Source organism: Hemicordylus capensis, chromosome 1 (genome assembly GCF_027244095.1).
Source record: "Hemicordylus capensis ecotype Gifberg chromosome 1, rHemCap1.1.pri, whole genome shotgun sequence".
Taxonomy (NCBI): Eukaryota; Metazoa; Chordata; class Lepidosauria; order Squamata; family Cordylidae; genus Hemicordylus; species Hemicordylus capensis.
The window spans coordinates 236,635,446-236,648,899 of record NC_069657.1 but is presented as its reverse complement, the minus strand read 5'-3'; the positions used below and the strand labels follow the sequence as shown (position 1 = coordinate 236,648,899).

The 13,454-nt window shown below is 43.4% G+C and overlaps 1 protein-coding gene across 5 annotated transcripts in view; it reads right to left on the bottom strand.

Moving 5' to 3' along the window:
- The window catches only part of ERBB4 (erb-b2 receptor tyrosine kinase 4), a 1,268,185-nt gene that overhangs the window by 362,114 nt on the left and 892,617 nt on the right, over nucleotides 1-13,454 (bottom strand). For all 5 annotated transcript variants that reach the window (XM_053283383.1, XM_053283386.1, XM_053283382.1 and 2 more), the window contains exon 5: nucleotides 2,631-2,696. In XM_053283383.1, the coding sequence (XP_053139358.1) occupies nucleotides 2,631-2,696 (66 nt within the window). The remainder of the gene's footprint in view (nucleotides 1-2,630; nucleotides 2,697-13,454) is intronic.

The following is a 13,454-nucleotide window of genomic DNA, read 5'->3' as shown; positions in this document are numbered from 1 at the left end:
TAATTTCCCACCCATCCCCAATTAAAAATGCTTAAGTTTGACTAAATCATGCATTTTGTTTTTATTATGCACTCCTCAAAGGAAGAAAATGGAATATTGCAAAAACAGAGGATGTGCTACTTAGAGAAAAATGTAAAATGGCCCTCTCTGGCAAAATGTTATCTACTGCTTTTCTAGCATTTTAATTTATAATGGCTGGCTAATTATGTAACATCATATTCTGAAGTGATCTCTCCCTCTCAACACACACTGTTTATAATTCCTTATTAATTGCCCTCTTAAGTGTGCAAATTTACATATCAACTTTATGTAGACAATGAGGGAGAGAATAAGATGCAGGTGGTTGTTCCAGTAAGATTTAAAAATAGAGGCAAGATAAATAGTCAGAACAAGGCAACATACAAAGCAGTCTGGGGTGGACAGTATTCATTCAAGAACAAAAGTAACCAACTGCTATTTTCCCCATGTAATTTGAAGTGAAAGACGGGGATTAAGATCTTTCAGCTTTATCCTTTCCTACCTCAGAAAATAATTTGGATCTTAGCTTGGGAGGGGAGCTCATTAGAATATTTTCCATTCCATAACTCCATTAAAAAATACATTAACATGCAGATGTGCCCTCAAAAGATTTGTTTCTGGAAACAGAACATGTCATTTGGTTATGCGCTATAAATGTTTTCATGCACACATCTGAAAGATGGCTTTCCTTGCTTCATCTTGAGATGGCCAGGGGGTGGGAGCCTGAGTCAATAGTGCCTCCAAATAGCATCTGCTGGACCAAAAATTCAACTGCTTTTTTGTTTGTACATTTGTTTGTTTGGCTTTCCAAAGCCATCAAAGTATTAAGTCCTTTCTCCTCATATATTTCTGGACTAGATAAAAACCAAAAAAATTCTGCTAAGATGGATAAGGCATAAAATACTGCAAATAATGTTTTCATCTACACTTTATAAGCATTTTTTGCCTGAGTATAATGAGCCATGAGGGACCCTAGTATTCAAAATGAAATAACTATCACCCCTGATAAGAATGGATTGCAAAAACAAATCCTGATAACATGGCTCAAACAAATAGTCTAAGAAGGCATACATGCACCCACTCCTCAGAAATGTTGTCCTCACCACAGTCATGTGTCCCTTAGTGACCATTAGTCTATATTACTGTAATGCATCCTGCATGGGACTACCCTTGAAGCCTCTTGGAAAACTACAGTAGATCCAAGTGCAGTGGCAAAGTACTGACTAGTACCTGTTGTAAGGAACATGTAACTCTGTTTCTTTGGGAATTACTACTGAATTTAAAGCTCTAAATGGCGTGAGGTCCAGAATATCTAAAGGGATACCTGCTTCCATATAAACCTGCTTGACTGCTTATGTTATCATCTGGGGTCCTGCTCTATGTTCTGCCTTCTCCTCTGATAGCCAGAAGAGATAAGGCCTTTCCCATCTCCCATAATGAATTAAAAGGTTCCAGCTGAGTGTCAGGGCCACAAAAGAGACGGAACGTTCTCAGAGGGAGAGAACCAGGACCACACTGCTCATAGGCTAAGACAAAGAGAAATCTATACCACCTGAGGGATGGCCTGGGCCACCACCACAGAAGATGCCCCAGGGACCCAATGCCCTGCAGCTGGACACCTACACCAGCTCTAAACATTTCACTGTCACTCCCAGGATTTCAGGAGCAGAGGAAGTGAAAGGTCCAAGCCAAAGCCCAAAACTGGAGAGGCAGCACACATTTGGCACCTGGGGCCTCTCCTCAGGCAGAGGAGGCCAACACAGACACATTCATCTGATTAGGATCCTGTGCTGGCATGTAGAGATGGGGAAGCAGACCCTACAATAAAACCATTTAGTAAGTCATTTGGGGCTTGTAAAAACCAGCACCTTGAACTATGCTCACAATTGTGCCTGGAAATGATTCAGACCCTATTTTTTACCATCCAGCAAATGGGTCCGGGGAGGTCCATAAGGAAAATGAGATTTGTGTTCTCAAGTGAGAAAAATCACATTGATGGACTATTTTGAAATAAATTTGACTTAGTATGTGTCCTGGAAAATTGCGTTACCCATGTGAGGATTGCAGTTACCTCATGACAACATGGTCATTTGAAGATTCCTAACTTCATTTACATAGAGAACATTGAGGTAGAGAGTTCTGGGGCGGCCTTTTAGGCTGCAGGTGGAATCCTTTCTCAAGTAAACACCTTCCTCCAAGTAAAAAATGTAACACGGTAGGTCGAAAGATTCTAATCTTCTAATCTAAAGGTTAGAGAGAGTCTAATCTTCCTCCTGTTGTGCTAGCTGATGGTGGTAATTATTATTATTTGTAGATATTTGTTTACATCACAGAACATTCAAACATGTGATTCCTCACCTCTAGTCTGAAGTGGTACTGCCATTCTACCACCTCAGGACTCTACCACTTCACTTCCACATTATTCTGGTACATGTGTATAACTAGGTAGTAGTGTGACTTTCTGTAACCATCAATGAGAAGGAAACTCCAACAATCATTACCCTGTGGAGAGTTGTTAACAGGCCATTTGCAGGAACATGGGGTCATTTTAAATCTCTCCCCCACCCACCCCCAGACTTTATATCCCCTTTTGCTTAATCGAATGTACTTACAGCTCTGGCACTGATTTGCTGAAGGTCCCCAACATCGGTTTGCGCAGGACTTGTGACACTGTCCACCTTCAAGGAGAATAGAGACAAAATACAACGATAATTTAGTCACTGATTCTTAGAAGTACATTTAAACCTGTCTCTGGACTGACTCCTTAAGGGAAACTACTACAACAGTTTTATGAAAAACTACTGTATGCCTTACCACAGCTGAAAGACTGGCAACAAAAGGTAATCCTTAGAAAGCCTTACACCAAGTTTCAAATATACTGTACTGTATATAAATTGAAGGCAATTATGGTGGATATTTACATCCTAACTGTGCCACTTTTTATTAGAGTGTAGAAATGTGAGTGTGTGTACCTCACATTTCTCTACTACAGTGTAGTCTACTACACTGTGCTGTGCTGTGCTATGCGATGCTGTGCTATTACACCACTATAGAAATGTGAGTGTGTAACCTGTGAAATCCCTTTTCAGTTTCATCTTGCCTTGAGCATGCTGAGCAGCAGCAAGGAGAGGGATACATGGGCAGAACTTTTTACAGACAGATTAAAACCAAATGTGGCATATAGCATGCATTCTTAAAAGACCCTCAGGAAATAAACATAATGGCATTTGCATGGTGCCTTAACCAAGACAACAGGTTCTTATTACCAATTAATGCAATATTGCCTTGATTCTTCTGGGTGCAATCTACTAAGCACTGTGGTGATATGCAGCCTCTGTTTCCCCACAGTATTGTCTCTTTTAAATTAATTTTTTGTTTTTTTATAATGTAATGCGCTGCGAAAATCACAGGGCATTGCCTTTCTCCAGTTCTTGATTAAAAACCTGCTACATTTAATTGGACGCTCATCATGAATGGGTTGAGGCCCATAATATGTCGATAGTGTACTTCTAGCCTATTAGGCATATTTAATCTAAGACAGTGAAAGAAAAGTTGCATGCTTTCTTTATCCTTGGCACAACCTGCAATAGAAGAATCCCCTATCAACAACCCCCCTGCCACCTTGGGATTCTCCTTGGAATACGTCAAGCGCCCTGAGAGACCCAAATATTCAATTTGGGATTTTGTGCCCACACAAGGAAGCTGGTTGTATATACAAGCCCAGTGATGGTCAGTGAGAGCCTACATCTATGTCAGTAAGAGCCTACCGTCTTCTGCTTGCATATTTCTACCTAAGCTTTGATAGAATGGTTTGCCTCCTAAAATTGAAACGCTTCCTCTTTTCCCTCTGTCTGCTTGCTCAGTTTAATGTGTTTCACTTCTTTGGTGCTCCTATGCCATATCTTCGCAATCTCTCTCCTGTCTTGCCTTGTACAGTTTCTGAAGGTACACAGAATTGAAATTCTGTGGTCAGGGTGTACATGCAGCCAGCTGTGCATGTTTCCCTGCACTCCCATAACATTAATGATGAAGAAACTGGGAAGAAATCTTCCATGAAGAATCCCATCCCCCTGAGACACATGGCCATCTGAAATGTCAAATGGGTGGATGGGTGAGTAAGCCTGAAGAGGCAGACTGAATTCAACACCCACCCACCTGGCAGTGGGGCGGGGGGGACATCCCAGATGGAGGTGCTAGCCTGCTTCTGATTTACAGACCATCGGCGGCTTCCTTCCACTCTGCGTGCACCCATCTATGCTCACAGCTGTGTGTTTTGGGCCAGTCAGAGAGCTTGGCAGACCAGCGTGGGCAGCCAGTTGGGCCTCGCTGGGGAGGCGGAAGTTGACGGGCTGGGGGGTCAAGGAATGCTGTGGAACCTTTCCCTTCCACTCCTGGATGAGTGTGCCTTTGCACAGTGGACACCACATGTGCTGGTCTTTCACTGGGGTGGGGGGGGGCAATGACATCAGTTTGCTACAGGGCAAGGCCTTGATACTGCAGGTGATCAAAGATTTGTGTGGCTTGGCTACACGGTGGACAGACATGTTCTTGGTTTGGCCCAACCTGCTTCCATGGCTGAACTGGAGGGGCCAGGGGGGCCCACTGTGCTTCAATAGGGCATGCAAGAAAGAGAACAGGGAGATTAGGATAGCGGTCACCACCTTGGGCGGAAGGGTTATCCAGCATCCTGACATTCGGGTTGAGGATGCTTCACTGTATAGTGGGGATGGAATATATTTGACTGGTTGGGAGAATGAGCTGTTCCTCTGGGACTTGCAACAAGGTATTCAAGAAGCACTAGCGGGGTGGGGTAAGTGGAGATAAACAGAGGTTTGCCACACTTTTGTGGCAGGGGAGTATGGGTGCTGGGTAAGTAGATTGATTAACAGTGTTTGGCTGGAGGCCATTAGGGGTGGGGGTGGGGGGGCAAGGAACAGCCCTTCAGGGTTTTTGCAGCCTGGAAGGCTGGGAATGCCCCCCGCCCGGGGGTTGGTTTGACTCACCAACTCAGAGATGGGTGGCTTGGGTTTGGGGTGGGTCAGGTCGCTCCACCCTCAGTGGGGGAAAGCCTTGTGGCAAGAGGAGGTCAGGACATGGGGCCTGACCGAATCAGTACCCAGTCCTTCGCCTGGGTGTGGGACGGCCCTCCCTAAGAGGCAGCCCCACAAGGGAGGAGTACTCACTCTCTGGTTAGTTAGGTACCTCACTGCAAGTCTTATTCTGCTGTAGAGTAATAAAGTGGCCCTATTTTTCTTGAACGAAATGTGTCCTGTCTTCATTGGGGTCTGGGCGTGCAATGGTTTGCCTCTTTTCCTCTTTTCACCCTGTCTGGTGAAATGTTTCCTCTTTTCACCCTATCTGCTTGCTCAATTTCATGTGTTTCACTTCTTGGTGTTCCTACACCATATCTTCCCAAACTCTTTCCTGTCTTGCCTTGTACATTCACAAACAGTTTCTGAATTGAAATTCTGTGATCAGGGTGTAAATGGAGCCAGTTCTACATGTTTCCCTGCACTCCCACAACATTAATGATGGAGAAACTGAAGAAATCTTCCTGAAGAATCTCAGCTCCCTAAGACACATGGCCATCTGAAACGCCAAATGGGTGGTGGTGGGGATCAGCCTGAAGAGACAGACTGAATTCAACACCAACCACCCCAAAAGAGACAAGAGATCTCAACAAATGCATCCCTAATGCTTAGCTAACCCTCCTTTCCTGGACAGAAATACAGTGTAAGATCACAATTATTTATAATGTTTTTCTGCTAAGAATTTTGGACGTTAGGCTCCTTAATTCTGCTAATGGGCAAATTTGATTTTAAATCTGCCTGTCCTTTAGAAGAAGAAGTGTTGCTAAATATCCACCAAAGTCAGCAGGACACTGGAACCACATTCCCATGCCAAATTTTACTACTTTGTGCCACTTACACAATGTTGACAGAATCTACTGATTATGTTGTACAGTAATTACACATGTATGCCAACTGCCTCATTAAAAGCATCCGCTCCTTGATGCAACAAAGTTCATTTAAGGCAATTATGCTTGGGAAACACAGTTGCTGACATCAGCATATAATTTCCTGTCACTGCCTGGCATCTGTTTATTAGGACCACCACTTGCATTATAGCTGTATAATGCAAGCTTATACTTGCCGATGAGAAGGCAGGGGACTCCATCTGGTACAAATAACACAACTTTAACCCATAATGATGACAATTGTTAAAAGTCTACCAAAGGTCTGCACTGAAAGCTAGCAAATACCAAGTTGCCTAAGAGGAGCAGAGATTAGGATGAGAGAGATGGAAGCAAGAGACACTGAAGACTTGAGTAAGACATCCAATAAAGACCACTTGTGAATTGGATGTGAACAGGTGAAAATGAGCAGACTTAACACAGACTTAAAATTCAGTTCAGGTCTATCATCACTCATATATAGGAAGCCCCACTAAGGAAATGCAATAGTGCTTAACACAAATGAGCAAAAAATCAAATGATACATAGGAGAAGCTGGAATATTGACCCATTTTGGCATCTTAATATGTTAACTGTCATACTTTTAATGCAATAACTGATTGATTAACCAATTCAGTTAATCAGTTAAATAATAATAGCATTTCAATAGAGATGATATTTTTAGGCCCAAGAAGGAACATCACAATTTCTGTCCACTTAAAAGCACAAGTAATTCATTCAGATGGATGAACACAGAAGACACAATTCAGCCAAAGTTAAACACGTTTGTCCTATGGATTTCAGTGTTAGAAGGTTAAGCATCTGCTTTGTTTTCCCACTGAGATAAATTGTATAAATTGTACCAACTTCAGAGTACTTAACTTTGGCTGGATCGTACCCAGACTATTTTATGACAATTTCATAAACACCAAAAATGCATTCACATGGGAGAAAACAACTTCAAACTGATATTACTGAGGAGAAAGTAAATTCAATTAAACACATTTACAAACCATTTAATAGTGCCAAATATTAATGGGTAGGTATGACAAACCCTAGATTTAGTCTTCAGGGTACCATCTAGAGTGTCTGTAACTTCACCAAGCACCTATAATAGAAACATGCCCATTTGTACCCATGTGGATTCAGCAGTCCTGGTACAACCTTAATCACTTTTTCACAATGGAGAACAAGTCCAGCCCAGACTCTCCTTTAGTCATGCAATTCCAAAATTCATTTAGGAGAAAGAACCTTATATTTGTACATAAGAACCTTACAATTACATTTGTATAATGTAGAAAATTTTAAATTCAGAATGGCCTGTGGTCTGCATCAGAGATTAGCTTATACACATTAATCACACCACTGTATGAAACTGTCTGTAGAGGTCAATCATTAAGCTATTATTAAGCTAAGAACTAGGTTCCACAGGCTCTGACTGTGATGTGTCAAGAGTTCACAAAGTGGACAGTTCTAGGACTTTTTCTTATATGGAGATCACCTCTGTGTAAAGAAAAATATGTACTATTAGTGTGCATCAACATGTGTTCAAATTATAAATGCATTTGGCCATTTTTGGACATAGCATGAAACTGTGGATTGATGAACCTGAGGTTAAATCTTGAACTCCCCAGAGATGCAAGTTTTGGGTGGTATAGAAACATGTTTTTTAAAAAACACACCAACCAAACAAACAAACCAGGAATTGTCTCATAGACCATCTTCCAACTGGGTTGGGCAACTTCCAGTTTCAGGGCAGAGGAATGTTGGCAGGTCAGCAGGCCGTTACAGGGGAAGGGGACTTGGAAATCTATCTATCTATCTATCTATCTATCTATCTATCTATCTATCTATCTATCTATCCGATTTCTATACCACCCTTCCAAAAATGGCTCAGGGCAGTTTACACAGAGAAATAATAAATAAATACGATGGGCCCCTGTCCCCAAAAGGCTCACAATCTAAAAAGAAACATCAGCTAGACACCAGCAACAGTCACTGGAGTTACTGTGCTGGGGGTGGGTAATAGCTGTTTCCCCTTCCTGATGTCCTGCCAGCTCTTTGACCTTGGGGAGCAGTGCTGACCACCCCTGGAACCTCACCTTGCTCCTCTGTAATGCCAGGTTGGTCCAGAACAAATCAGAAACCATCCATGATTTGATTCTAGATGAAGGTGCTGACCTGGTATGTATTACAGAGACCTGGCTGGGGGAGGCTGGGGGCCCAGTCTGGTCCCAGATTCTCCCTCCAGGGTACTCTGTTGAGGAGCAGGTGAAGGACCGTGGGCGGGGAGGTGGTGGCTGTGGTCTATAAGAATAACCTTTCCCTTACCAGGATCCATGTTAGGGTGTCGAACCATATCCAATGTGTGTACTTAAGTCTGGGGATCAGGGATAGACTGGGACTTCTGTTGGTATACCAATCACCCTGCTGCTCAACGGAGTCCCTAGCTGAGCTGATGGACTTGGTCTCGGACTTGGTGTTGGAGTCCCCTAGGCTTGTGGTGCTGGGGACTCACAATCACTTCCCACCTTTGCAGGGGCAAGGGACCTATTAGGATGGTCCGCCCGAGAAGGTTATTGGATCCAATAGGATTTCAAGAAGACTTGGAGGGATTTAGTGTTGGCTCTGCCAGCTTTCCTGTTGATATCCTGGTGGAGAATTGGAACAGCAAACTCACCGGGGCAGTCGACATGATTGCTCCTAAGCGTCCTCTCCAACCCACTTCAAAACTGGCCCCTTGGTATACGGAAGAATTACAGGGGCTGAAGCGGTGAGGTAGACGAATTGAGCGCAAGTGGAGAAAGACTCGGCTTGAATCCGACAGATTGCAACATAGAGCTCATTTGAAGACCTATGCTCAGGCGATACCTGCGGCAAAGAAGCTATTCTTTTCTGCCCGTATTGCATCCGCAAGCTCATGTCCAGCAGAGTTCTTCAGGGTTGTCAGAGGGCTAGTATGTGCCCCTCCTCCCTTGAATCAGAATCTGGAACCATCGATTACCCGCTGTGATGTGTTTAATGAATTCTTTGTGGGGAAAATCTCTCGTATTTGGGCCGACTTAGACTCCATCTCCACAATTACTTCAGTGTCTGATGTGGAGGTGTCCAGAGACTCCTCTTGTGTGATTAAGTTGGATCAGTTCCAGTTTGTGACTCCTGAGGATGTGGACAAGCTGACTGGAATGGTGCGGCCCACCACCTGTTCTCTTGACCCTTGCCTGACATGGCTTATATTATCTGGCAGGGGGGTTGTTGTAGAAGGCCTGATAGAGATTATAAATGCCTCTCTGAGGGAAGGTAGGGTGCCTCCTTGTCTTAAGGTGGCAATTATTAGACCGCTTCTGAAGAAGCCTACCTTGGATCCCTCAGAGTTGAGCAACTACAGGCCTGTCTCCAACCTTCCATGGCTGGGCAAGGTAATTGAGAGGGTGGTGGCCTCCCAGCTCCAGAGAGTCCTGGAGGAAACTGATTATCTTGACCCATTTCAAACTGGCTTTCGGGCTGGCTATGGGGTGAAGACTGCCTTGGTCGGCCTGACTGATGATCTCCAATTGGGAGTAGACCCAGGAAGTGTGACTCTGTTGGTCCTTTTGGACCTCTCGACGGCTGTCGATACTATCAACCATAGTATCCTTCTGGAGCGTCTGAGGGGGTTTGGAGTTGGAGGCACTGCTTTGTAGTGGTTCTGTTCCTATCTCTCGGGCAGGTTCCAGATGGTGTCCCTTGGAGACAGCTGTTCTTCAAAATCTGAACTTTTGTATAGTCTATGGTGTGCCTCAGGCCTCTGTTTTTCATGTTTGGAAACTGGTGTATGCTGTAGCATTTTTTAATTATTATTGAGGATAGCATACAGGAGTATATACATTCCCTCTTTATGTATGTATGTATGTATGTATGCATGCATATATTTACTTACTTACTACTTATTATTTAATTGATTGATTGATTAATGCATTAGTCACCTTTCTATTAAACATACTCTAAGCAACTCCTTAAAGTAGGGCTGTTCTAGGAATGTGGAGAAAATTCTCCAAAAAATTCTCAAGAGGCACCCTGACATTCTCTTCACATTAAGTTTCTCCCTGAGATGATTCCCGAAATACTCCTTGAATTTCTTTGAAGAGAAATTTCATTTCCCATTGAAGCAGAGGCTATCAGAGAGTTGTAAAAGCAACATTTTTTGATGAATCCTTATTTTCTAATATAGAGTCTAGATCAGATCATTTCCATGATCTGAGAAGCTCTGGCGAAGGAGACTGATAATATTCTAGAATATACCACAGGTGATTCCCGATCAACTCATCTTTCCACACTTGGGTGTGCTCAAACCTCTAAAGCTGTCACACTAGATTAAAATATTTTCTAGGATATGGATATGATTCTTACTGCCATGGCAAACATTCACTCACATGGTTCCTCTCCTCATAGAAGGAAACATGATTTGGGATCCTCACTAGTTCTTTTTAAAGGACTTTGACTTGTCTACCTGTTTCCTGTTACATGATTTTTTGTTACAGTGTTAGATGCTAATTTGCATTTAAATAGAGATATTTAACAGTAGAGCAAGAGGAAGCCTGCCAGCTGCCTTTCCTCTCATTGGGAACTTGAAAGTGTCGGTCGGCTTCATTGTTTTCTCTTCTCACGGTTACACAGACAAAATGAGGTGCTGAACATGTAGACAGCACAACTTTGAATTAAATTATCACATGTCCTTTTGAAGGTCACATATCAAATAAATTGGGAGAAAACATGCCTTGTCTTATTCGTTAATGTCTAAGAGAAGCAGGTACTGGACCAGATTCTGCCCTTAGAAATTCATACATTTATTCTGCTCATATGCTTCTCCGATTACAGGGGGTGAAAGTAATTGGGGATATTTAAATTACAGTCCATCTGAAGGCTTAGGGTAGGTAACAAAATTTTATAGACGGAGAATTTGACTGAGAGACAATGACTTTCCCCAAGGCCACCCATGGAGCTGATGGGCAAGTGTTGGGAAGGGGGCAAGAGTGCCTGCAGGTTCCTCATCTTCTAGACTCTTGGATGAACACTACAAAGTTCCTGAAGACATATTTTTAAAATGTCCCATTGGGTATTATTTTGAGAGCTCACTTGAAACTCTATGAGGCTGTTCACATGTGCAGCAAAGACCAGGCTTAGGCAGCCAAGCCTGGTCTTTGCTGCGTGTGTGAGCCACCGGGAGCCATGCAGCTCCCAGTGGCAAACACTATAGGGAGCCCCAGATGTTAGCCAGAGTTGAAGAGTGTGCTCTTACACCTGGCTAATGTGTCCATGCTGCACGGCTCTGTGTGGCACCTACACACAAGTAACATCCCGGCCTGCATCGGAAAGCTCCCCATAATGCACCACACACTCATGTGTCACATTATAGGAGTTCCAGGGGCCTCCCAGCCCCCAAACCTCTATACTGCCAGGAGCAGCCAGCAGTTATCTGGGTGGGCGATCAGCTGCTGAGCAATAGCAGGGAGATTGTCTGTGGGGAAGGTAAGCATTTGGAAGCTTCCTCCCCTCACCCTGTTTGAACCCTTTCTCCCCATCATGAGAAAGGGCTCTATGTCTAGTTTGGGGAACTATATTTTAAAGAGGACACTGATTGATGGAATGGGTTCAGAGGTGGGGAAATGGAATGGCATCAACAAATATGGTGGGGAGCCTGGGAAGCAAGAACTATGAGTAATGGTAAAAGGAACTGCATATGTTTAGCCTGGTGAAGAAAAGGCTAAAATGAAATAAGGTCGCTGGCTTTAAATTTTGTCATCTTTATTACGGTCCAAGACCAGCATAAGATAGAACAGTAGAGCATGATTCAAAAACAAATTATGGAACAGTAAACTCATACTACTTTAAAATTACTACTCTAATACTATGAAGCTATATTATAACACAATAAAGCTGCTACGCTTAGAAAAGAGGGCAGCTATACGACTATTAAGCAGCTGTATTTAAAAAAAAATAGTTATGAGCGATTTGATACCATGATGCTGTTTGGTAATATTGTAAAACTAGTACACCTTAAAATAGAGAGAGAGAAATAAAAGCAAGACTGTACAATCAATCAGATTTTAGCCATAATTGAAAGTATCTATATTTCAAAGGAAAAGGATAATAAAGAAGTGGAGAGAAATATAAAATAAAGTTAAAACAAGATATGTAAAATAGGTGAGCTAACTTGGAGGACTGAGTGGGCAAGTAAAATTGTCAGTAGTTAAAAGGCATACAAGGCTGGTACATGGTTATGGACTAGCAGTCAGGGCCTGGGGGATCTTACACACTGCCATGCAGAACTTGGCAGTGTTATACATGAAGGCCCAGTCTTCATCCGATAGCAACATCCAGGTGTAGGCTTGGCTTGGGTTACCAGGGTACTTGTGGAGTAGTGGAGTATTTAAAAAACTTGGAAGGCCAAGCCAAACAAGTTTAAGAGAGTTAGGGCTCTCTTAATGGCTAACAGCAAGCCTAAACTCTGGATATCTGCCGGGAGTGCATTCCATAGGCCAGGAGCAGCTACAGAGAAGGCCCACCTCTGAGTCACCACCAGACAAACCAGTGGTAACTGGAGATGGATCTCTCCAGATGACCTCAACAAGTGATGGGGATCATACATAAGAAGGTGCTCTCTAAGGTAGCCCGGACCCAAGCCATTCAGGGCCTGAAAGATAATAACCAGCACTTTGTGTTTTGCGTGGAAACCTATCAGCAGCCAGTGCAACTGTTTTAAAACAGGCATATTATGGTCTCTCAAGGTTACCCCAGAGACCAGTCTGGCTGCTGCATTTTGAACTAACTGAAGGCAACCCCATGTAGAGCGCACAGCAATAGTCACTCCTGGAGGTTACCAGCTGATGCACCACTGTTTTGAGATTGTTCTCTTCAAGGAATGGATGCAGCTGTTGAATCAGCCAAAGTTGATGGAAAGCGCTCCTGGCCATAGCCTCCACCTGAGGTACCAGGGTGAGGACTGGATCTAAGAGCACTCCCAAGCTGTGTACCTGTTCTTTCCAGGGGAGTGTAACCCTATCCAGCACAGGAAGATTTAACTCATCCCTCAAATTCTGATCCTCCACAATGAGCACCTCCGTCTTGATTCAGCTTCAATGTGTTATCCCTCATCCAGCACATTACTGCCCGTAGGCAGGCATTTAGGGAGTGAATGACATTTCATGATGATGATGATGATGATGATGATGATGATGATGATGATGATGATAAGAAGAAATAGATTTGGGTGTCATCAGCATACTGATAACACCCTGCACCAAATCTCCTGATGACCTCATCCAGCGGTTTCATGTACATGTTCAAAGGCATTGGTGACAGAATGGAGCCCTGAGGAAATCCATATAATAGCTCCCGTTTCGAAGAGCAACCATCACCAAGCTCCACCATCTGGAATCTGCCTGAGAGATAGCAGCTGAACCACTACAAAGCAGTGCCTCCTATCCCCAACTCCCCCAGGCAA